Raw genomic sequence first — 25,527 nt, 5'->3', positions numbered from 1 at the left:
GTTGTCGAAATGTGGAGAAGCTCGCGATATTTAATTTTATTTTTTATTTTTTATTTTTTACGGTTACGAGTGTTCAGCTGCTCCAGGGCGTCTCTGTGGCGCAGGTGGCGTTTATGTGCAGGAAGCGTGACCATATAAGGCTCGGTCAGGACGAGATTCCCTCCTGTTAGATCACCGCTCTGCGTCCACTCACAGACGCCCATCCTGCATCGCCCACGCTCATTGTCGGACACGGGAAAGCCACGTGTTCCCTGCAGGGATGGATTTTCTCTGCTACCTGTCGAGAAAATGCATCAGAAAGCAGCAAATGTGCTCAAATGTCCTTAGTTCACAGGAAACGTGATCGTTCTCGCAACATAATAAATGCTCGGAATATAGATAAAGGGAACGCTCTCCCTTTTTCACTCTCATTTGATAATAATAATGATAATAATAATATTAATAATAAAAACTGAAGAACAGAAAACAATCTGATCGTTGCTTCCTGGTGGTTTAACTTCACATTTTATGCGACCGGATCAAACCAATAATAAAGGCGACGCAGATCATTTTAAAAGTGCCTGTTTTCCAGTATTTCGTTATGCAACCTTATGTTTCTGTGATTTCTCGGGATGTGGGAATAAACTATCCAGTCCAACTTTTTCCCTCGCATATTTTGTAACATTGTCTCATAAAGTAAAGTTCTTAAAAGAGGATGGGGGCTCTGGGAGCAGGGGGGCATAGCTAATGTCCCTGAATCATATTCAGTTCCTTATGTTGATATCTCATTTAAAAACTATAATTAAGACAAAAAAAAAAAACTCCCCTCCTGCATATGAAAATGACTCTCTTCTGTTTATAACATAACTACAAGAGAAGCCGATAGTGATGGTTGTAGCAGCCTGATAGATCAAAAGGGGGGGAGAAAAAAAAGATATATAGAGCAAATCTTCAAAATCCAAGATCGATAACTGACGCGTATAATCAATTACTCGAACGTGCGGCTTTTAACGCTCACGGTTCTTTATCTGTTGATGTAACTGGATTTGGTTTTGTTTTGTTTTTTTCATGTTCAGCCCCCACGTCTCCCCGTGAGTCATCCCGCTGCGTTTCAGCACCACGGACAGCTCCGGAGCCAAAACCCCCTCCCACCTCCCAGACAGCCGGCGAGTTTTATTGCCCGAAACAAAGCAAAGCTCATCCTCTCTGGGTCGCATTGATGGCATTGATGAATGTCTGTGATGGAGTAAAGAGAGAGAGAGAGACAGAGAGAGAGGGGGCCTATTGATAGTCATCATTTACCATAAATGAGACCTACATGGAGCCGCAGTGGGAGGGGCGACAGGGATGCCGCATTTTTCTGAATGAAATTACTCCACGTACACCGCCCACCCCCCCTACCCTTCCTCCTCCGCGTCCTCCTTCATGTTTCTCGCCGCATAACCAAAATGCGTGCCTGTGATTGGCCGAGAACTCCCAGTCACTGACGTCAGCCGAGCTCTCTTGTGGACGAGTCCCGCGGAAAAGCATCCATTCTGCCCACCGTAAGCGCACCGGAGAGACTGAAGAAGAGCGACAAAAACCAGAGGGGGAGGGATGCGAGCCCAGCTGAGACACGGACAGACAGACACGCAGACAGAGAGGCTCCGGGACTGAAGTTTTTCTGAAGCCCGCGCAGCATCACCTCGTCTCCATCCATTTTTTTGTTTGTTTTTTTTTTTTTTTTGCTCCTGGATCTGATCAGAAAGGAGCACGGATTGCATCCAGCCACTGCGAGCCGCTTGTCTAAAAAAAAAAAAAAAAAAAGGCTTCAGGGGTGCATCGATTTTCATGCTGTTTTGGATGCACTCTTTTATATACTTATTTTTGTGTGTGCGTGAATGTGGTGCAGTGGAGCTGCAAAGCACGACTGTTACACAACAAGGTTCTCCGCACAAGGAGGTGAGAAACACCTCCTCCTCGCTCTGGCATCGGAGAGCAGGGAGGATGAAAGACCGAAGCAGAAAGCGAGAAGGTCTGAAAAATAAAGTAGCAGGAGCTCACGTTGGTATGACTGGTGTCTTCTTGGAAGAAAAACGTGGACTGCGAAGTTGTCGAATCGTGCCAATCCCGGATTTACAGTGACGCGGTTTTCTTGTTGTGTGCATTAATTTTTCATTTGATGCATTGAGAAGGCCTGTCGACCTTTCAAGTCCTCGATGAGATGCTGATAGGATGCTGATAGGAAGATTCACAAAATCTTATCCGGATCAGCAGAAATGAACTGACATGTCATGCACTTCAGAATGTTTTATTAGGATTATAGATAGTAGACCGACACAAAGTATCACATATATTTATGAAGTAGAATGAAAATGGACACATGCTGTTTTGGTTTTTCTTCTCTTTTTTTTTTTTTTTTTTTTGGAAGGAGTTGAATGAGGGTGAGAGAGTACAAAAAACATGGCGTCAATTTCTCTAATACCTCACGATTTGCAGATAAACATATTTGCTGGAAGTCCTTTGGGGGTAAAATCAGATCAGGTAGAGATTAGCTGCATGTGAACACCAACTTTAAACTTTTGGCACAGATTGCCAGCTTGAGGTCCAGACTTTGACTGAGCTCCTTCAAAACTAAACTGTTTTGATCTGAGCACATTTAAGAACATTCTTCTGGCAGAAGATGAACCCTCTGCCCAAGTGGTTGGACTTTTAAAACCCCTGTCAGGTTTTAGACAGGAATGGCCTTCGCCTTATTTTTGTGTGTGCGTGAATGTGGTGCATTCACGCACACGCTACTCCGAGACGCTCAGAGTAGCGTCTCGGTTCCTGCTGGGGGGGGGAGAACCATTCGTACAACATGACTGTTTTCTTTCTTTCCAGATGACATTGTGTTGGTCTGTAACATAGTTTTACAATGAAACTCTTTGACAAAATGTGGCAAAATGTGAAGATCCAGGGGCGTGAATGTCAGGCGGTGTAGAATACATAAACAATGGCCTCTAGAAATCAATTTACCTAAGATGAGCAGTTTCTAGATGTATTGTTTTGGAGGATACATTTCACAACAAACGTGATTTTCTATTCTACTCAGAATTATGATTTCTGCAGAGAATAAATGAGTGTAACTGCTGGGTTTTTTCAATAATTACATTAAGTCTACACTTTTCAACCATCTACCCAAGAGGCTCAAAACTGCACAACGTTCCCTGGAAATGGCAGCTTAATGGTCACAGAGGAAGGCAATGATGAATCATTAAAGGAAATCTAATTTTCTCCTGTCTTTCTTTCTTTCCTTCTCATTTAGGTTTTACTGGTGCTCCTGTTGAACCAGCCATGATCCTCAACGCCTCAGAGCTGCCCTGGGATGAGTCCTCGGGTCTGGAACCTTTCTTCCCGCTGGACCAACAGGAAAGCTCCTCTCAACCCGAGCTCCCACCCCTCACCATCTGGGGCGTGGCCCTCTGCATTTCAGGGACTCTCATTGCCACTGAGAATGCCATCGTGGTGACCACCATCTTGGCCACCCCCTCTCTCCGCGCCCCTGTCTTCCTGCTGCTGGCCAGCCTCGGCCTGGCGGACCTCCTGGCAGGCGTGGCCCTCATTCTGCACTTCCTCTTCCGGTTCTGCGTGGAGCCCAGTGATTGGTCTGACCTGCTGACCTCGGGCCTGCTGGTGACCTCCCTGACCGCCTCCCTTTGCAGCCTCATGGGCGTCGCCTTGGACAGATACCTGTCGCTGAGCCACGCCCTCACCTACGGCTCAGGCCAGTCGCGGCGCAGGGCCGCCACCCTTCTTCTGCTGGTCTGGTTGGGCGCTTGTGTCATTGGCGCAGGACCTGCCATGGGATGGCACTGCCTTGAGGAGGCAAACTCCTGTTCTGTAGCACGACCTCTGACCCGCACCTATCTATCCCTGCTGTGTGGCGGCTTCCTAATGGTTGTGGTTGTAACGCTGCAGCTGTACGCCGGGATCTGCCGCGTTGCAAGGCGGCACGCCCACGCCATTGCAACCCAGAGGCACTTCCTACCCACCAACCAGCCGTACCCAAGCAGACACAGCAGTGGGAAAGGTTTCTCTCGCCTGATCCTGGTCCTGAGTGTGTTTGTGGGCTGCTGGATGCCCTTTTCCCTCTGGGGCCTGCTCGGAGACGCGTCCAGCCCTCCCATGTACACCTACGCCACCTTGGTGCCGGCGGCCGGCAGCTCCCTGCTCAACCCCATCCTCTACAGCCTGAGAAACAAAGACATTCGGAAGGTGCTGCTCCACGCCTGCTGCCCACACAGATCCTCAAACGCCACGGGCACTCACTACCCAGTCGACGTGTGAGATCAGTCACAGCAGCGCTCAATCTATGCCAGACATATCGTCGTGTACGTGCCAAAACTCTCAGTGTCGAAAGCGTTCAGAAAGTGAAACACTTTTCCCTGCCGAGAACTGAGTAAAACACGCCTTCACGCCCAAGCAGCATTTTTTTCCAGAGCTGAAGTCCTCCAAATCAGAATGCACTGAATAGTGCTGGCCCAGCAGCCAGCTTGGGACTAAATGTACTGTCCGGTGTCTACTTTGTGCCTCAGACGACGGTAGCTGCGCTGGATCTCCAGAACTACACAATCAGAGGGACGCTACAAGTTTGGACTACATCAGTGTGAGCACTTTAAGAGGAGACGGCGTGCTGGGTTTTTAACACCTCACGGTGTGAAAACGTGTGGTCCAAAGCCCAGTTTTAATTACTTGAAACGTGTGAGAAACAAGCGGGAATATATTTTGCACATGCTGATTAAAGCACTTTGAGATGTACTGACCGTATTTTTTGTTGTTGTTGTTGTTGCACAACCTTTTGGAGATGGATGAATGTTTTATACTGATGAATAATAAATAAGTCTTTTTTTCCACTGTATGATGTCATCACTGTTCTTTTTTTTTTTTTAACTGCAGCAGGAAGCTTTTGGTGAATTTGTGTCTCTTTCTCTTGCTGGCTAACTCACTTGTGGATTAACTGATGCTCAAGCATTCTGAATAATTTGGCTGCCAATGCAATCTGCAACCTCATTACAGTCTTTCCGAATCTCATGCATCCCTTTAAAATCTACAAAGCAGCCACAGCTTGAGGGAAAAGCAATTATGCAAGAGGGTTTTCTCACTTTCCACTCGTTTTCTGATCTGTAAACACCCCCGCACATTCAGATCCAGGCGCAGTCAAAAAAATGCTGATAAAAATGCTGATAAAAAAAAAAAAAAAACACTGAGTCATGGGTAAAGCTTGTGGTTTGTTTTTAAGAGAGGGTTATCTCTTAGAAACTTCTCATAATGCACTGGATAATGATTAAAGTTTATTTTTCAAATTATATAATGTTAAAACCACAAATTTTGTTGTGTTTTACTTGACAAAACACAGTAGAACTTTATTGTGAAGTGGAAGGGAAAAGGCCACAGTTGGAATAAAACATAAAAAATCCCAGACCTAAAGTTTCACGTTAAATTTAAAGGCTTTTGAGCAGAGTATGGCTTAAACTCAAAACCTTTCTGAATTGTGGAAATAAACCCAGTTTAATTAAGCCACCTCCTCATAACTCGGGTAACTTTTAAAAAGAAAAAGCTTATTAAATTACATTTATAATTTTCTGCTTTGCAAATACTGGGGAAAGCTTTTAGTCCCTGTGCTGCAAAGGTAGACTTTGAGCTGTGCCAGCAGGACAAGACTTACTCAGGGGCGCTGAATACATATGCATAACATTGTTCAGAACTCCCAACAATCTCACAGGAATCTAAACCAGAATTTAAATTCAAGTAATATTTATTGAAGCAAATCATTTGGAACTTAAAGGAGGAAAAGCATCAATTTGGCAAGACATGTTGTGCAACTGTGCAGCAGAACCAATGTACTTTACATAAAAGGCACTTTGAATTTGATTAATCAATTAAACTTGCTATTAAATAGGCTTAAAAAAATTAAAGCACAGACACTAAACTGCCAGTAGAAAGGCACTGGATGAGGCAAACGTCTGCCTCATTTGATCACTGATTAAAGCAACAGAATTTGATTCATCCCCCCCACAAGAAAAAAACAAAGACAGTCTCAGGAAAAAAACATAATACAAATAAAATTCAATACAAATACCTTATATTTATGTGTTCAGTTTGGCAATATCTTGCAACCATTAATGGTTAGTTAATTTACCAATTATTTGTTCCACAGAAGAAAGGACTTGATACATAAAAATGGGATGGAAAATATGGCAGACGTGACTTAAAGGGGATTTAAAATTACAGCAATCATTTGAATTCATAATGGAATAGAAACACACATCTCTGGCATTAAATTACTTTAAAGCAGGGGCGTCAAACTCCAGTCCTCAAGGGCCGCTGTCCTGCAGTTTTTAGATGTGCCACAGGTACAAAAACACTGGAATGAAATGGCTTAATTACCTCCTCCTTGTTCTCCAGAGCCTTGCTTATCACCTAATTATTCTATTCAGGTGTGGTGCAGCAGAGGCACATCTAAAAGTTGCAGGACACCGGCCCTCAAGGACTGGATGTTGACACCCCTGCTTTAAAGTCAATATTTCATGTCTCTTTGGAGGACATGCAGCAACCGTGAATTGAGGATGTTTTGAGCGTTCATGCAAACCTGTTCTATTAATTTTGTCAGACAGTGAATGAAATGAGGCACAAAATTCTGACCAACGACAAAGTCAAAATCAGAAGTGATTCGTTTATGCAGATGATCAGGAGGGAGTAGAGTTTCACTCCACGCAATACTGTTACATCAACCACTATGAGCTGCTTTAAGAAGGCGTTGGCAAACTGGGATACAAGCAACCAGTCACACTTTCAGGCCTCAGAAAGTTTGAATGATTGGAATAAACTGGTAAAGGAATGTGATTTTAAAAACATCATGGTGCCTGCACAGAGTGGCTTAGAAAAACAAACTCATACTGGAAGAATGTAATACAAAAGGAAATGACCAGATGTTGATCAAGGCTATAAGGTAAGATGGTGGTAGTGAAGCTGAGCGGAGACGTGATCATTCGGACCAGTCGTCGTCGTCAAACTCTGAGGAGTCGTCCTCGCTGTCGCTGCACTCCACGGCGATACGGCGCGACAAGATGGCGGCCACATCGTTGCCAAAGTGATCGCTCTTCTCCTGCTCCCGCTGAGCCTCCACCTTACGCAGGTTGAAACCTAGAGGAAGAAGTTAGTCGATGTTTAGTTTGTCTGCAAGGAGCCCTCACAGAACCAGGGAGATAAAACCAATTTGATCTGCTGAAAAACTGCATGTTCATCAGCAAATGTGAACATTTTGGCAGATTTGTGTTGCTATGCAATCCTAAAGAAAACAATTTTCCAGTGACTTCATCCTGGAGTCTGGCTGTTATCAGCGCAGAGAAGTTACAAAAAGCCCAGACATATATTGCCTAAGAAATCAAGCTTGCTTAGCTGCTTGCCTAAAATTGATTGTCTATAAAATGAATCTGACTTCAGGACTTTTCAACAAACTACAAGGTTTCAATTCTGAAGAAATGCAAAGAGCACATCGGAACAACAACTTTCAAATAAATTATCTCTGAAGCACGGTGGTGGAGGTTTAATGATTGGGGCTCATTTTCAGGCTGCAGAAAAAACTTTTCATTTCCACTTAAGTTTAACTTCTCACTAACGTAAGAAAACCTGATGTTTATGCATTTGTCTTATATCTAAGGTTCAGGACCTCAGTGAAATTGCCACCTCAACTACTTTAAGTTAAAAAACATTGGTGTCAAAGGTTTGTGCAATAAAAAAAATATTTTGTTTGTTCCGTTGTAATTTTAAAGATATAAATAAATGTTGCCAGACGTCATCAAAGGTCAACCAGCCATCGTGCATTAGCAAAACGAAATAAGGTGTCAATTTTAAAGATTAGATAAAAAGGGGCTCAGAGATCAACCTGTTCCCTCATTTAGATCAAACAAAACTGATATGAATTAATTTTGCTGTTGGTGCAGATAAAAAATTGGAGCACAGTTGACTGACCCAAATTTGTTTAACTTTGTAAATGTTTGGTTGACCTATGATGACCACTAGAAACATTTATTAATATCTTAAAATGACAGCAGCACTAACAAAAATTTTCCTGCATAAATTTTGACACCAACTTCATTTAATTAGAAGAAGCAACTTCACTCCCCGACCAACTGCTGGTTTTTAGAAACAAAGAGTTGGAGTTAAATGTCAGCCTTTTAGTTTTACATGATGTCACTTAACGCTGGTTATACCAAAACATTAAAATGACTAATTCAATAAAAATTACTGCTCAGTGCTCTCAGTGAGTCGGAACCTGTTGGGAGCAGACTCGTGTTTCCACTGACGTGTTTCTGCTACGTCTTACCTTGTCGGATGGCCTGCAGCAGGTCACTGCGACCATCGCTAACAGGAGCTGGCTGAGGTTTTGGAGCCGAGCTGGGGGCCGAACCATCGGCCGAGGGAGGTGGAGGAGGAGCACTGTAGGCAGAGGGTGGAGGAGGAGGCCCAGGGGGTGGAGGCGGCGGCGGCGGGGGTGGCGGTCCTCCACCTGTAGGGGGTGGCGGTGGGGGAGGAGCCATGGGCATATCGGGTGGTGGAGGCGGAGCGGGTGGAGATGGAAAGGAGGGTGGAGGTGGGGAGGGAATGCCATTGAAGGCAGTGGGAGGAGGAGGTGGATCAAAACCAGAGGGTGGGGGCGGTGGAGGAGGTGCGGGGGTGGGGAAAGGTTTGGGCGGGAGTTCGGTGGGGGAGACATAGAAGGAGGTGCCGGAGGAGGATGGGTTGGACTCAGCATGCTCATTCTCTGCTGAGCTGCTGTTCCATCATTAAACCTGCAGAGAAGAAGTCGCTATTAGACATTAACAGCCCTTAATGGAGACTTCACTTCCCTTCATTAACATTTTATATCTGTACTGAGGTTCACCGCGGCTGCTTCTGCTCAAGTTAACCAAAAGATGAGCGCAAGCCCGCAGCAGGCATGGCTTCGCTTTCACCACATGCTGCCAAAGGCGACCATGTGCTGACAACATGTGTGGGCAGAGTGCATGATGCTTCAAGTACGTACGCCATGTCTGGGGGTGGAGGAGGCAGGATGTCGTCAGGGCCAGGCGGAGGCAGAGGCGAGCCAGGCTCAAGGTGGTAAGAGTCTGTGCTTTGCTCAAGGACATCCGAGTTGAAGCCCTCTCCAGAATCGAAGCTGCCCTCCGGTCCGTTTCTGAACGCAAACAAAACAACGTTGCTATCAGCGTCAAATCAAGCACATCAGCTGCACCGACCGAGCGCAGAAAAAGATCAGAGACACAGAAGAAATGAGCAACTTCTGCTAATTAGAGGTGAACTTAAAGGAGCAGGTGAAAATAATCCCCTGAACATTTAAGGAATCTTTTTTTCTTAATTTAGGAAACTCTTCAATCAGATCTTGTTTCACATGGTATGAATAATGCTCACCATCGTCACAATTTCTCGAAAGAACAGGTGATAAGATGATTTTGGAGAAACACAAACAATAAACTGGGCAAAATACTAAGATATAATTTGCTTTTGAATGTCTGTTAACTACTAGAAAGTTAAATATCTGGTTGAAATTCTGAAAGACACCAATAACAACGAAATGTAATGTAATACAATTGCTATCAACATCAAATCAAGCAATGGAAAAAAACTGACACATATAGTAAGACTGCAGAAAACACAAAAAATAAAAAAATTTAATAAACGGACAAGAACCAGGAGGAAAACTGGTGAAGCAGAGTACTTAAAAATGAAAATATTTCATTGTTTAAAAAAGTGTCAACTAAAATGAAAACAAATAAAAGACCTGCAGTGTTTTACAGAAACCTGATAATAAAACACTGAAAACAGTCAGAGTATTGACTGTAGTATTGACTGGAGAGTATTGATGATTTCCTTCATTTCCTCCTGTAGTCTAAAACTACAGATTGATGCACGGAAATAAAAAGATTGTTCTTCAAAAGGTTTTTTATATCTGTTGTCGTTAGAACTGCATTCCCATTCTTACTTAGCGTCACATTTTATTTTACAGTCTAATATATTTTACATTAATACAATAATTTTTACATCCGACTGAAAACGCAAACAATCAAAAGTTAAAATAAAATTGTGGAGACACATTTTTGCTGTGTCTCCACAATTTTGTGACCATCAGCTCTACACCCTTCCTTCCTCCTGAGAACATTCCCAGACAGCACATACTGCCCCATCAGTGTGTACAGATCCGCTGATAAGCAGGGGGAGGGGAGAGGAATCACATGAGCGGCTAATGTGAATTTTTGCTTTGAAAGGCAAAAATCTGAGGCTATAGACTCAGAAAGTCAAGATTTTCACTCCTTAAATCTTTACCTTTCATAAGTGATCGATACATTGCTGTATTCCTGCCATGAGCATCTAAAAAAAAAAACTTAATGCAAAATCTGCATGGAAATAAACATTGCTAGTGGTTCATCACTGAAACTCACTTCTGCTGTATTGATCAAATGACATGTCTGGATCAATATGAATAATTTTGAATGCTGTTGAGGGAATTTCTTTGTACATGTGAGCAGTTCTTTTTATCTTGCCTCTGGTGTACCTCGGTCACAGCCTCGCCTCTTTTTCAGTCTGCAACAGTGTTTCTTCCAGGATTTCCCCTCTATTTAGCTCCATCTATCTTCCTGTCAAACCTGAGCAGCTTCCTTGTCCCAGCTGAGGCCTCCCCAGAGCATGACGCTGCTGTCAACATGTCACTGCCCGCATGATAGGAAGTAGGAGAACCTTTACAACATTCTTTAGTCCAAAACAAATTACCAAAACTACAACAGCTGTTGGTGAAGGAGAGAAATGACTAGTGTTCATTGCCATTTATTCTCTGTATGGTAATAAAGGCTTTAGTTGCTTTTCTGAATAGTAAAATGTGTTAGAGAAAATGTGATGCATTTATGCTCTTTAAATACATAACAGCCATTGAAAAAAAAAAACACATAGATGTCATCTTATAAAAATTGGTTTAACTTTTTTCTTCCTTGAAAAGATGACAAAAATCAATTGTATGCCAGCTGGAAACCATAGCAACCTAGCTTGTCCACTTCAGGAGACCACAAAAAATGTCAGCCAAAAGTACTGAATGCAGAAATTGTTTTTTTTTTTTTTAATCAGTCAAATCTATGGTCTACTATAAATACTACAGCTGCTGTAATCCAAACAATCAACAAAAATGTAGTAAATCGGGATTGAGAGGAAAGGTTTAAAGTTGTTATATATGCAATATCTGCTAGTTACAGTTTCTATTAAAAAAAATATAAAAAGCAAACAGAAACTTATATCATATGTTCCAGTTACTCCTCTTTCTATTTATAGTAAGTTAGTGTACACCGAGTTCTAAAAACAGCATCAAACTCCCTGAAAAAGGAAATGAAATTTGTAATCAGCTGAAAGTTCGTGACTGAAACATCCCATTGCACTTCAGCCTGCCGGGTTCATGAACACACAGTACCAACTTCAAATAGCTGCCCAACTGAGTCCTCCTTTCGGTTTACTCACTTGTCATTCTTTGGAACCACAAACTCCTGTCCCATCTTCAGCCGCTCCCACTCGTCCTTCCTGGTCTTGATCTTTCGAGGATGAAGCGTTCTCGGGTTCACGTTGTCTTTCTTCTCCCTCTGCTCAGAAAACACAGAGTTAAATAAAATGGTGGATGTCGAAATATGTTACTCCAGCTTTGGGATTCATGGCATGTCTCACTCTGTGCTTGCGCTTCTCCTTCATGATGTCCTTGGTGTCCTGCAACATCTTCTCCTTCCACAGGTCAAAGAAGTAGGACGGATCCGTGTAAAACTTCAGAGCCTCTTTACCATCCTCCCTGCAAACAATATTTATAGGCGTTATTAGCAGCAGTCTCACTTTGTTGTGAGCTGTGAGATTATAATTTTTTTTGAAGAGTAGAAGTATCTATAAGCCATTTAACTTTCATTATAAGGTTTCTTCACTTGTCTTTCTGCATGTTTAAACTAAACTAATGGTGTCTAATGTAAGTTGACACATTCCTTGCATTGCTGACTTCTTGTTATACAAGTTTTTTTTCATGCTTTGTGGGGTAGATTAACTTCATCAAATTAAACCATCAAAAATTACAGCTCTTCTCCTAGTGTAAGTTATGCCCTAGAAATATTGAAAACATAAGTTTTAGCTGCTAAAATACATCCATAATTTAAGTTTTGGTGAATGTTTGGGAGGCGTTCTTCACATCTGCATGTGCTGCTCCTGCCTATTCCATCCTACCTGTATTGGCTGAGCTGGTTGAGAGGTGGTGGAGGATTACAGGTGGTGTAAGTGTCCTGTACAGGGACAGGCAGAGACGGCCTGGTGAACAGCTGCTGATCCTGGGTCAGGCTGCTGCGGAAGGCTTTCCTGGTAGTGATGGCCTGCAGGGAGACTAGAAGAAACAAACAAGAAGTTGCATAAACTACTTAGATCACCTTGCTCGAGAAAGAGGGAGCTTGGAGGTAGTTGCTGGAGGAACTTCCATGAGGAAGAACTTACCCTCTTCTTCTTTGGGGTCCAGTTGGGTGACTTTAACCTGTAGGCGATCAACTCTTTCCCCCAGCGTGTTGACTCTGGTAGCAAAGGCTCCAGCCTGGATAAAAAGCTCCCCAAACACATCCTCTGCATATTTACCTAAATAACAACAACAACAAAAAAAAACACCACAACTTTTTTTAGCCTGTTAAATGTTATACAAGCTAAACGAGTTCAGTCAATTGACAGGTAGGACTGACAATAAACTAAATCTGGCTGGCACTCACTGAGGCTGCCGAGCTGCCGGATGATGTTGGCCAGGCTGATGTTAGTCACACATTCCAGTTCGCTGCGGATGTTTGAAGGAATGGTCTGACGGCTCACGTGCCGCGGCTCTATATTCCGCGTCACCAAAGGCATGATGGGAGGCGGCAGGCAGGGTGGCCCAACCCTGGCACAAAGAAAGAGAGAGGATCGATTACTGATCTTTGGCACATGGTAAGATGTTGTCCAATTAACCTCTTTATCGATATGTATAGCTGCTGATAATATGGTTCTAAAGGTATTCATATCTATCAAACTTTTTCACATTCGCTTTAAACCACAAATATATTTTAATGAGATTTTATGTTGTAGACATTAATTATGAAGTCATAATTTGTAGTATAACTTCATAATTAGTAAACTACACTATGACAAGTTTTCTTCAAAGACTTTTTTTTTCTTCCTAGCTTTCCTGTCCATGTTGAGGAAAAGCAACAACCCAGCATGACGGTGGCACCACCGTGTTCCACGGTGAGGTGAGTGTTTTTGTGACAAAGTGCACGACACGCAGCGTTTACGTGACAGCCGAGGTTTGCGCTTTCTGGGTTTGATGTGACAAAGTGTGACAAACTGCACAAAGGTTCAAAGGCTCCAAATATTTTCACAAGGAATTGTACATTTATATATTTGACACATTTATCTCAACTGTAATTTAACTGACATTCAGTGTATTTAAAATTTTTTCTAACTTTTAAATGAGGAACTGAAAAAGAAGAAGAAAGATGAGCAAAATGTAAGGATGTTTCTCTTTGGCACTGGGGCCTTAAAAGGGCATAGTACCTCCATTTTACATTGGCTGCTCTTTCACAAATGATCAAATAAAACACCAGTTTGCCAAAAGTCTTGCATATGACCATCAGTAAATGAATATTTCATGTTTGACCAAATGCTTAATGCTAAGCTATGAATAATTGAAGCGTTTAAAGAGGCATGTTAACTGTCAATTTTATAACAAGCAGTCTGTCTTTTTCTGTAGCTTACATTGAAAAATTGCCGCACTCAAGAATTTCCAGTCTATATTTTTGACTTTTTAATGATCCGAAGACTAAATACATTTCTTGCCAGCAACTAAAGCGTTTTTGCACGTCTAAATAAGCCAAGAGGCTCATGACTAAGCAAGCACTGCGCACACATATAAATAACAGAACCAGACAGAGCTAAAGCAGAAGCAAAACTGCTTCTCAGCTCAGATCAGCATCTACTATGCAGCAGCTGAGCGAACCAAACTGAAAGGTTAAAATAGAGAAGAGATTGCAGAGGTCAGCTACTTCCCTTCCATTATGTTTGCAGCTGTGTAAATATATTAAGCGGTATGGAGCTGACCACTAACATCAGCTGCGCACAGCAACAGAGGAGAATACGGTTGACAGCTCAGTGCCTCCTTGTTGGGCCCAGTTTGGCTGCCTAATTACAAGTTTGTCCAGTGAAATGATTCATAGCGTAAGCATCACAGAGATAGCTGTTTGTGTTTTTCCCTCCACTTGGTAAACCTGTTGCTATGCTCCAAAATCCCAAAATGAAACGCTGACACTGATGGAAAAACTTGAAAAACACGAAAAGCCCGGGCACTGCCCTGTGCTCGGCAATGACAGTGAGTGGATGTAAATTACTGAGCATTGCTTCATTGCTCAACTTCAGTACGGTCTAATACTACACTTTTATAGATCAAATCGGTAAAAAATAAAAAAAAAAAACAGCTAACGCTTTCACGCCCAAACATTAGCTAAAACAGCTGAAATGTACGTTGGGATCTCGGCCTTGTCGGAGCAGGAAGTAAACTTGTAGGCGCTTCTTATCTCGAAGAGACCCTCAAACAAGGGTGTTTTTGTCCCCGTCACCATATATAAACAACACCGAGTCAGTTTTACTCCCTTACCGTTAAAACGTGCGCCTGTAGGTCCACTCTATTTTATCAGTTGGTTGTTAGGTCGGAAGATTTTCTCAAAAAATGCTGAGAGATACAGCACCGCGAGACGAGCCTGAGCAGCTCGCCGAAGTCCCGGAATTGGTAACTTCTGATTGGTTGACGGACAGGAGTTCTCGAAGGCGATTGGCTGCGGGGGGTGTCATGCGCTGCGAGCCGAAGAACAGGATGTGGAAATTTCAACGCAAAGGGCGCAACTCCACCCGAGCTAGTGGCAAACATCTGTCCGTAATTTTCGCAAGGGAGGGCGGAGGCAAGGCCGCATTCCGGAGTGCGCTCCCAGCGAGCTGGAACGCGTCCGAGGAATGACTGGCACTGGAGCTTTCTGCAGAGGGAAACACTTAAAAGTTCATGGTGGTGAAGTGCATCCTTCCTCTCAGCGGCGGGAAGGGAAGGGCCTTTCACGGAAAGAACTTATCTCAAAATTAAATTAAGAATGAAACGTCTTAAAATCCGATACTGTGGTAGGGCGTACAGTTAGGATAGCTGTAGCCTTGTCTTGCTGGTAAAAACCCTTAATAGTGATGTTTTATTATCTCACTTTGCTCTGACAGCTCGAAGTAAAATGCAGAGAAAGCGAGTGCTGCCAGAAATCAGCTATTTAATAGTCTTTTTAGTCTCAATACAGCTTTCTTGTAAAGGCCTAAGGAACAACCCCTGAACTCACCATCACCACTGCGAAACATGGTGGTGGCAGTATTATGCTACACTGATGCTTTTCTTCAGCAGGGAAAGGGAACCTGAACAGTTCCTTTGAAAACAAATATGTCTCTTTATAGATTAGTATTTATTTAAAAAGATTCATTTCGCTAACGGATTTAGTCTTTTTCCTTGTGCTGGCTATCACATAAATTTCTGGTGAATTATATTGCGAGAGAGAGAAAAGGAAACATCACAAGAGCTCCTCAAGGCACTGTGTGGTGAAACCAATCAGAAGATATTGTAAATGTTCTCATTAAGATGATCTTTACTCAAGGAGAGAGCAATATTGTAATGTCTGCACGGAGATTTCCAACTCACTTTTAAATACAGAAGAAGAAAAAAAAGCTTTATTTTCTGGGATTTTGTTGGTTAAAACAATATTCCACAAGAGGTTGTGATTATTTGTTCAAACAAATTGGCTTTTTCCAGGTAATTATTAACTGTGCATTTAAATAGAGGACAGTCATTTCAGTTTATGTAAACGGCTCAAACTCAAAACAAAAGTAATCTCAGGATGCCAAGCAAAAAAGACATCTCTGTCCTGTATTTTATCACAAGCTTTGCAGAAAATATATTCTTTGAGTCACATTCTTTTGACCTGAACAAAGAGCATCTGTTCCTGTTCCCGCCATAAAGAGTCGTTTTTGTAAGCACTGCATATGAACAAGTCTCTTTCCCTCTCAAGTTGGAAAATGTAAGTCCATTAACTTCCACTAGAGGGCGGTGTTGGATGAAAAAAATTGTGGTAAAAGAAAGGCCCCCCCCCCACGAAACTGCATCATTTTCAGACAAAACATTCTCAGCCTTGTTCGTTTCCCTCCATAACAGCATTTTGTCGAGTGTCAGCGTCGTGTGTTGACCCAGCTGAGGGTGTAGGAGCTGTGAGCGCTCTCCACAGCGCGTTTCAGGACACCCTGATCCTCTCCTGAGGAGCTGTGAACCAGGTGGAGTCCAGCGGCCTCCAGGCCCCGCAGCACGCTGAACCAGTAGCGGAGCACCTCCTCGTCGCTGCCCCCCCACCTCAAAGCCCGCCCAGTGCAGGTGCACAGTGGCGACCAGATGATGAATGTTCTGCAGAGTACCCGCCTCGATCCAGTTCTGGAAAAGCCGCCACTCGGCGCTTAGCCGGTCAGCATACAAAAAAAAAATGAACCTGAAAGGGGAGGAAAATATCAGCATAAGATTTGTAATGCACACTACAATCATGAAAGACTTTTTAAGCATCGACTGAAATAAAGAAACCTGTCAACGTTCTAATTCGTTGAACACAACTGCATCGGAGATCACACAAAAGAAAACAAATGTCCTCATAGCTGAGTGTAAGATCACAAAGTTTAATGAAATACTCTTAAGATTAAAGACTGGTGTGATGTCACAGATTCTCCAGGGTTTGTGGTGTTGAACAAGAGCTCATGAATCTGGCAGCATGGCTACTTATTACAGATGAAGTGATTCCATTAGTGTCTGCAGGCCGTCGCCTTCGTTATGCACTGAAGTGGTTCACGACCGGGCGGCGAGCGCCTGGGATGAGAGTCAGCTCCTCCACACATTCAGCCTGTATTAGTATTTCACCAACATGGAAGTCCAGCTCAGACTGCAGGTGTGTAACTCCCTCTTGTGGCCCCCGGATGTAACTGGGGGCCCCCTGTGTGATTCACTCACTTAAACCGTTGCCATGGCAGTCAGAGATGGCGCAGAGCCCTGTTACCATGGCAACAGCCAAGTAAAAGTGCTTTCCGGGCACGCCGGGGTAAAAGAGACCCCGACGTGTGCTTGTTTGGCCAAAGTTTGGATTGTTTTGTGCTCGTGTCTGTTCACGGTGCGATGCCCCAGCGCCGCCATGACGCCGTGCGAGAAACCCCGCCCGGGCTGCCGGCTCGCCCCGTGCCCGCGCCTCTTCGCAGCTCGCCACTCCAGCCACAATCCGTGCTGGCTGACGACGCCCCTGTTGCCATGGTTACTGGCCAAACTGTTGCCAGGGTGACCAACAGATGCACTGGAGGTGCCGGGATCAAAACTGTGGGTTTCACATCCGAGTCTGGAGACGGCGCTCAGGAAGTCTGCGTCTCCTCCTTCCGCGCCGGCGAGACAAAAGGAAAAGCCAGACAATGAGGCAGAGGCTCGCAGAAGTGGTTTGAAAAAGGTTTCTGCATGCGGGATTAAATATGCACCGCATTGTTCAGTGCAGCCGCGGCAGTGTCACGAATGCCTGATTTCGGGGGACCAGACACCTGAAGGAGTAAGCGACGCAGAGTCTATCTGCAGCTGGAAGCAGCCAGTCCTCGGCACACAGCAGCCAGCGAGCTGAAGCCACTGGGGGCGCCACTGCCTGGGCCTTCCCCGGGGGTAAAACCCTGGAGCAGTTCAGCTGGGGACAGACGAGGAGGAGAAAAAGCACACGACACGAAGCTCTGAGAACCATCTGTCTTAAAGCCAGCATTAAAATTAGAGGAAGATAAAGAAAAGAAGTGGCTCAACGAGGAGCCTAGTGAAATTTGGCAGTTTTCTCCATTTTTAAAACTTCTCTTAAATTTAGACACTTTAAACTTGGGCTGGATAACTAAACAGCTTAAACAACGACACATGAGGTGTAGCAGTAGACGGGGGTGTGCTGTATGCAGAGGCTACAGTTTTCCACACAGCCGTCCTGGATTCGATGCTGCATACATTCCCCATTTTTCTTCCTTCCCCGTCTTGAAGCTGTCAATAAAAGTCACGGGTGCCAAAAAACAAACACACCAGCGCTGTATCCCGGTTTGAGTTTCTTAATAACTTTCCGTTCCCAGTTTTCCAGCACTTTGGTGTTGTGAAACTGAAATTCTTTTTGGGAATTTCCAGTCTGAAACATCTTTTCTGGCTCCAGAACAGGCAGAATTTTGCTGCCAGCATATTGACAGCACCTGACTGATCGTATTACTGCTGTGTCAACCCCCCACACATGTCTGCAGTCAGAGAAGTGCAATGTAGCTCATGAAAGCGGAGGGTTTTCTTCTTTCATTATTGATTAGTGTTCAATTTTGGCAAGATCTGTCTCCTCCATAAATTTGCAGCCTATTCTATGCTCAAATGTTGCTGGATACCTCCAAGAAATGATGCATATGTGAGTCTGACAGGTGGTTCAGGTGGACAAGTTGATTGCAAGGGGGTGGGGGTCTCCCTGAAGGGTTACAATGCTGAGCTGTCGAAGATGTGATTGAAAGCAGAATGTTTTTTTCTTAAAACACAGCTTTTTTTCCCCAACTTTGTTGAGTTTTTTTGCTAACACTAATGTGACTTTACGATTTACCTAAAAATGTCAGATGACAGTGCCTTTCGAAAGTATTCACACCCTTTTAGCTTTTCCACATTTTGTTGTGTTACAATTTTAATACGTTTTGAATGGATTTTACCGCACAAACTAACAAATAAGTGCAAATTTGTGAAACGAAAAATAGTTAACATGGTTTTTCGATTGTTTTTTGTTTCGTTTTTTTGCTTTCAACCTGTTTTAATATGACACCCTTAAATCTAATCCTTGAAAAGTCAAAATCCAGAACTAAATTTGCGACAGGACATTAAAACTGTTGTTCACAGACATGCTCCATATAATCTGACAAAGTTTGAGCTATTATAAAAAGAAGATTGAGCAAAACGTTCAGACTCCAGATTTGTAAAGCTTATGATGTGTGGTACATTCATAACTGCAGCAAAAGTATAGCTCTACAAAAAATTAAGTCAGTTTGACAACAATACAAATGCATGCCACACTTTTAAGCTGCACTCATATAACATTTGGAAAACAACTTACAGTTTTCTTTCGACTTCTGCTGTCCTTTTACATAAAATCTATTGAAATACCCTGAAGCTCAAGGTGTGATGTGACAAAATGTGAAACGCTAAAGGGGTATTAGCACTTTTTCAAAGCATTGCAAGTTAATGTGGGATTTTTCTTTTGCAGTTCTTTCTCATTAGTGCCTTGTTATGGCTGAAGAGTTTGTATAAAACTAAAGAAATGTCTGCAATACAGTTGTAAAATTTGCATTATTCAGCTCAATACATTAAAATTTAACTATAGTTTTGCACAAACATTAAATAATAAATTTAGGAATGCACTGGAAAATTTGACGAGATAACTTTTCGCAGGCCTAGGCAGCTCACTGTTGGTACGAAGTCTTATAAGGGCTGTATTTGTTGAGTTTCAGGTGTTTTCGTCAAGCCTACCTGTGGCCTTGTGATATACGTGATGATGCGACCGAGTTCTGCTGAGAAGGACGGCTTGTTCACTGCCCATGGCTGCATCTCCATCACTCTGGGTCCCACCTGAGAGCAAATGTAAAAAAAACAAAAAGTTATATGTCAATATACTGCGGTGAAGGAAATAATAGATGGTTCTTGGGAATTTGGAAGGCAGCTGAATAATGCACAGAGATGACAGTAAGAGAAGGTGCGGGAGCTGTGGAGGCAGGTCACAGGCGCTGACCCCAGGCCCGTTGGTAATTGCTTGAAGCTCCTCAACAGACAAACAGACATGCACACAAATACCCCTCTCTACTCCTAACGCCATGGCAACCTCTGCAGAGCAGGAGGGGTGCACCAGAATGAGTCAGAGAGTTTAGCCTTGGGCAGATAAAGAGAGGGAGAGTGAGAAAAAAGGAAAGCGGAGGGGAGCCGGAGAGGAGCGAGGAGAAGGAAGGGATGGGGTAAAGAAATAAGGGATGGATGTGTGCTCAGACACACAGACAGAGGCTGAGGATGGAGGCACAATCTGTCCATCCTCGGGGCACAGACAGAAAAGACAGACCGGCTGTCATCCGGCTCTGATCTGGGGTCAGGACAGGGCTTGCCCCTTGGCCCCCACCTGTTCTGACATGCAGGTAATAATCAACAGAGCTGCACACAAACTGACCTAACCCATGCCGGATGAGGACGCCTCATCAGCTGTGGTTTAGTTTGCATTCCGTGGCATAGACTGCACAGTTTAAATTACCTTCATCAACTTGGGGGATTGGATTAAGTACTGGTCTCCCACTCACTCTGTGACTGGTTTTTCTGAACATATGGCAAACTGAGAACTGGCAAGATGTTTTCTTTCAGGAGTAATCTGAATGTCTTTATGCTTATTTTGGCTCTCATAAGCTACTTGATCCCAATGTTGGATTACTTTATAACTCTGTCTGTCACTCGATTAATTTGCAATCTCTTTCTTGGCATGTTTTTTTTATTGTTTAGTGCAGTGGTCAGCAATATTTATGATCCATGACTTATTTCTGCCTCTGTTATTGCTAAATTAAATGTCTATACCCACTAAACCCTGCGGGGATCCTCAAAAAAAAAAGATGGCTTTTAAGGTTTTACAAGTACTTCTATAAATAAATGCTTTGTTTAAGGTTAAGGAGATATACATTTTTATATGTTTTTACTTTTCAAAATCAAGAAAACCAACAGACATTTGAAATTATTTCCCTTGACTGAATTGTAGAAATTGACTGTTTGTGGAAAATGAAGAAGAAATAAACAAAAACCACAGAAAATCAATGAACGCCTTAAATACTTAAATATTAACATGATTCTAATGCAGGAATTCTATCTATAAAATGTTACTTACTAAGATGTTGCAACATTATTATTATTGTTATTGGTTTCTTTCAAAAGTTTGTTTTGCCAAATGCCACCGAGCCACTGAAGGGGCGTCAGGGGCCCCAGAGCCACAAGTTGCACACCTAGACTTAATGCTTTAAACGCTGTTTAAATCTTTCTTCTCGTCTAATTGTGGCGCATCTTTTAATCATTTTCTCACCTGGAAAGCCAACTCCTTCTCTAGAAAAGGACTAAGTGTTCTTGAGGGTTTAAGCACTCCAATGTCCTCTGGGACAGATTTACTAGTTTTTAGTTTATGTGCTGCCCACCTGCTGTGCCGGGCTGAATTGTTCTCCTAAAACCACTCATTATTTAAAACACTTATACTGCAGCTTTTCACTAAATTAGACACTGAACTATTTTCACTCGCACAGAAATACAAGTTAAGCACATATGAGATTTTCTTTGTGATTTATGTATGTTGTTGCTGTTGTGTCACCTCTTTGTCTAGTTACATGTACCTGTAACATTTTCTGTCTCTGTTGTGTTGCTTTAAGGCCCCGGTTACCAATGAACAACAATAAATCCCGATTCTGGTTATGAAGACCCCAATAGCGTTCAGGCACTACCAAGTCAATTGGTTGCATTAACAACTTATTTATCGCTTTTTATTTATTTATGTGTACTTTTATTTGTATACGTGACAACATCTGCAGCAAAAAATACACTCATATTATTGCAGATTTTGTTTATTACTCTGGTTCCTGAAGTGAATGTCAGGATAGGACTCTTGCAGGTGGACATTAATTTGCCCACAATACAACAGGTTTATTAACGCAACAGATATTATATATATATATATATATATATATATATATATATATATATATATATATATATATATATATATATATATATATATATATATATATATATATATATATATATATATATATATATATATATATAATATATATATATATATATATATATATATATATATATATATATATATATATATATATATATATATATATATATATATATATATATATAGCCTATATTTTTTATGTTGTTCATGTCCGTTTTAGCTGTGGTGTAATTTAATTACGTGACATGATGTTAAACTGTCGCTGGAAAATAAACAAATTTATTACAATTTCATTGTTTTTTGTTTTGTTTTTTTAGTTAAAGTGTAGACTTATGAACTCCTCCTTTCTGTGAAATATATGAGTAATAAGCAGACGGTGAACTTAGCTTATAAACTTCACTACAACCTGTTTCTATACCAACCTGGCGCTCGTGCGTCTGGTTTTCCTCCTCATACGCTCGCGCCCCATCCTCCAGCCCCTCCTCCGCGCCCTCTCTCCCGGCGCTGGCTCCCCCAGCCCGGCCCGTCGACCTCCTCTCCGGCTCTATGCTGATAACGGTGAAGGCGACGGCCGCGTCCCTCTCCTCCGCCCGCAAACGCGCCGCGGCGAGGAGCTGCAGGGCGAGGACAACCAGCGGGACCAGCAGCAGCGGCGCGAGGCCCGCTCTCGACCGGGGCGAGGCGCCCATCACCCGCACGCCTCCTCGGTGGCCGTGGACGCTGAACATCTCCCAGTAACCCAAACTCCCGCCCTCCCGTTTTCCCCCCAGGGCGGATAAGAGAGGGAAGTTCCAGCCGGGTCCCTCCTTTGTCCCCTCCCTTCGTCCCCGGCCTTCTCCTTGTAACCCTCAGGGGGAAACATGGCGCACTCTGCAGTCTGCGGTGGTCCCCTTCAAAATGCTGTTTTATTTATCTAACAGCTGTAGAGTCAACAATTACCAAATGTAGGCAAAGAAAAATAGCTTTCCGAGAAAAAAGGGGGAAAAAAACATGCATACTTCCCCAGGATTTAAAAGATAAAGATCAATTTGTTGAAAAGCGTCAACTTGATCTCAGACAGAACTGCCGTACCATAGCTACAGTAAAGTCCACTGGCTGTAGTCACTTATATTATATTTTCTCAGTATTAATATTTGAATAACTCGATTTTCTTGCTGGATTTCTTCAGATCTTTTAAAGTTTCTCTTCTCTTTGCATTTTAGTTTTACAAGTAGCTTCACATTGGCCCATTTTTTCATTCAGCCATAAAAGCTCGGCCTAATTTTTATTTTGTATTTGCTGCTATAAATGCTTTGGTTCTGTCGTTTTCTTTCTTTTTATATTTTATGACCTATTCCATAAATATTTCAGTTTATGTTTATGTCTGAATGTCGATGCCTCTCAGTTACTGTTTCACATCTTCATTATATCATTAATAAATTCACTTAGAACTTCTTGATGATATAATAATGAAGAAAAATATCCATCTCACTCATTTTGTAAGCAAGAATTATTCTGAGCAAGAATAAAATGGGGCACATTTTACACATAGAACTGCCTTAATGGAAATGTCTAAATGGCTACGCCACCATTGAGTTTGCCAGTTTCTTTGTAATCTTCACAATGAACTTTGAGCAGTTTCAGCCAATGCTGCTTTGTGACTTTTCTTTGTGTTGAGAAAGGATGAGCTCTTAGAAAGAACAAAGAGCTCTGGTCAAGAAACTGGATCATCTCTTAGGTTTCATCAATCTAGGTGATTGGAGAAAAAGTATTTTTTTTAAATCAAGATATCTAATATTTACCACTCATTGTAACACTCAAGTTAGATATTTGTATCTCTTTTTTTAAACAAAAACACCAAATATTCATTCAACTGCTTCTTTTTCGCCCAGTCTCACCTGTTGAATTGTGTTTATTGTGGTTTTAATTTAAGCACTTAAAACAGTTTTTTCATTCTAGATAGACTGAAGGACGGCGGCACTTAGGAATACTGGCTTCTTGGCAGCTTTGAAAACCTTTTTTCTTTTCACCTTTCTCACAAACTTTTCTCATTCTGTTGCAAATGCTGCCGTTTGCAACGTTTACTGGTAGTGAAATTTGTCAAGAGCGATGCATTCGTTCATGTCAACATTTTTGCGCAGCATCAGTTCCTTTAAAATTGCTGCCATTAGCCCCTGTGTACTCTCTTTGTTTTGCTGTCTCATAAAAGGTACCCCTGGTTCAGTGCTTCCATATTTGGCAGCAGATGGTTGCTCCCACTAATGTTAGTTGTGCTGGAGGTTTCTTCCTGTTAAAAAGGGTTGTTTCATTTCCACTACGACCACTTGCTCGCTCAGGATTAAAGAACGCTGCAAAGTCAATGTCTCACATAGTTAGCAACTTTTTTTTCTTTTCTTTTTTTTACCAATGATCTTTAAATGATCATCTGAATGTGACTGCATACGACTGCTTGCATTCAGGTCTGCACTTACACCGAATTGATTCTTCATAGCCGGACGTGAATTAGATCTATTTGTGTTTTCCACTGCCTTCAGATAACGTTCACTGAAAATTGGCGTTGGAAAGTTTCAGAAAATTAGAATGTGCGTTCTGAAATAACAACCTTCAGTCAGGTATTAAACCTACTCACACACATTTCGGTGTAAGAATGCTTTTTGTCGGTCTGGTGAAATGTAATCTTAGTGTTGCGTTTTAATTAGCTGTTAGCAGAAAATCATAATTAACAGAAATAACGGCTTTAAAACGTCAATCAATGTGTGATTAATCTCCACGCTTAGTAAACTGAGTTACTGGACTAAACATCTCTAATTTGTGGAATACAACAGTATGTAAACCAACTGAACTACCGAATACCAATGGAGATTAAAGTAGAGAGAGTAAAGTGCCCTCAAATGTAAAAATGTTATATTGAAGCCAAATATTGTACAAAGAGCGCCATGTGGATTAGCTTCAGGGTACAGATGGATTAGTTCGTAGGGACTTTACCAGCTATTTAAATGCAGATAAAATGTCAATGTTTTATACAAACACAGTAGAACATAAAAGTGAGAAAGAAAGAGCAGACGCCCCTTCCTCCTCCTCCCCCAGCCGTTCTGTCTGTCCTGTCGTGCTGTTGACAGAACGTGTTCCCCCCTCTGCCATACAGTGGAATGTCACAGCAAACACGTTTCCTCCGGCCATGTCTGAGTCTATTTAATCAGCCTGTTGACAAACTGTACACAATCTGCGGCCCGTAAACTTCCCCCATCTGCTTTCGCTCTCCGTCACGCTGCACGTCCGTCTGGCACACGCGTACACACAAGCTGTGGATTTACAATATTTCTGTCCATCAGTGAGTTACCTTCTAAACATGCCCCCCCTGCCAATCCCCACCCCCCATTGTTGATTGACCATTTTTACAGTTTTTTGCTTTAACTCTTACAGCTGGGATTAGGATTAGGAGTGTTGAAGTAAAAGCTCTGTGGATTTTCTGCATTTTGTTTTTTTTTTTCCTCAGTCTGGTTTCTTTCCAGCTACCAGCACATCCCGCATTACTCTCCTCATCACTCATTCCTCGCCTCCCCTCTTTTTTTTTTTTTTACTCCCCGTCGAATCGTGTCCTTATTTGAACTCCTTCCCTCACAGTTGCAGGCAAAGCCTGGCGCTTACAAAGGCTCTCAAATCACACTCAAAACACCTCCTTTTATCTGCTGAAGGAACT

The 25,527-nt window shown here is 42.5% G+C and overlaps 3 protein-coding genes across 3 annotated transcripts; 1 reads left to right on the top strand and 2 right to left on the bottom strand.

Annotated features, from left to right (window-relative positions):
• The first annotated feature begins 3,269 nt into the window (after positions 1–3,269).
• Positions 3,270–4,858, top strand: gpr3 (G protein-coupled receptor 3). The gene has a single exon (XM_055053895.1). It carries the CDS (start codon positions 3,295–3,297, stop codon positions 4,285–4,287), a length of 993 nt encoding a protein of 330 aa, XP_054909870.1. The 5' UTR covers positions 3,270–3,294; the 3' UTR covers positions 4,288–4,858.
• Positions 4,859–5,737: 879 nt separating this feature from the next.
• Positions 5,738–14,792, bottom strand: wasf2 (WASP family member 2). The gene is given in 10 exon segments (XM_055054064.1): positions 5,738–7,143; positions 8,327–8,671; positions 8,674–8,792; positions 9,026–9,175; positions 11,497–11,615; positions 11,698–11,815; positions 12,235–12,388; positions 12,496–12,630; positions 12,759–12,922; positions 14,672–14,792. Coding segments are annotated over 9 exon segments (1,431 nt in total). The 5' UTR covers positions 12,892–12,922; positions 14,672–14,792; the 3' UTR covers positions 5,738–6,985.
• Positions 14,793–16,179: 1,387 nt separating this feature from the next.
• Positions 16,180–22,537, bottom strand: LOC129375098 (probable methyltransferase-like protein 24). Its single transcript, XM_055053928.1, is given in 6 exon segments — positions 16,180–16,437; positions 16,439–16,565; positions 17,235–17,502; positions 17,654–17,789; positions 19,622–19,720; positions 22,271–22,537. Coding segments are annotated over 6 exon segments (1,071 nt in total). The 3' UTR covers positions 16,180–16,263.
• Between the last annotated feature and the right edge of the window lie 2,990 nt (positions 22,538–25,527).

The sequence above is a fragment of the Poeciliopsis prolifica genome, unplaced genomic scaffold (assembly GCF_027474105.1).
Source record: "Poeciliopsis prolifica strain line A6 unplaced genomic scaffold, Auburn_PproV2 SCAFFOLD038, whole genome shotgun sequence".
Lineage (NCBI taxonomy): Eukaryota > Metazoa > Chordata > Actinopteri > Cyprinodontiformes > Poeciliidae > Poeciliopsis > Poeciliopsis prolifica.
This window is presented reverse-complemented; position numbering and strand designations above follow the sequence as displayed.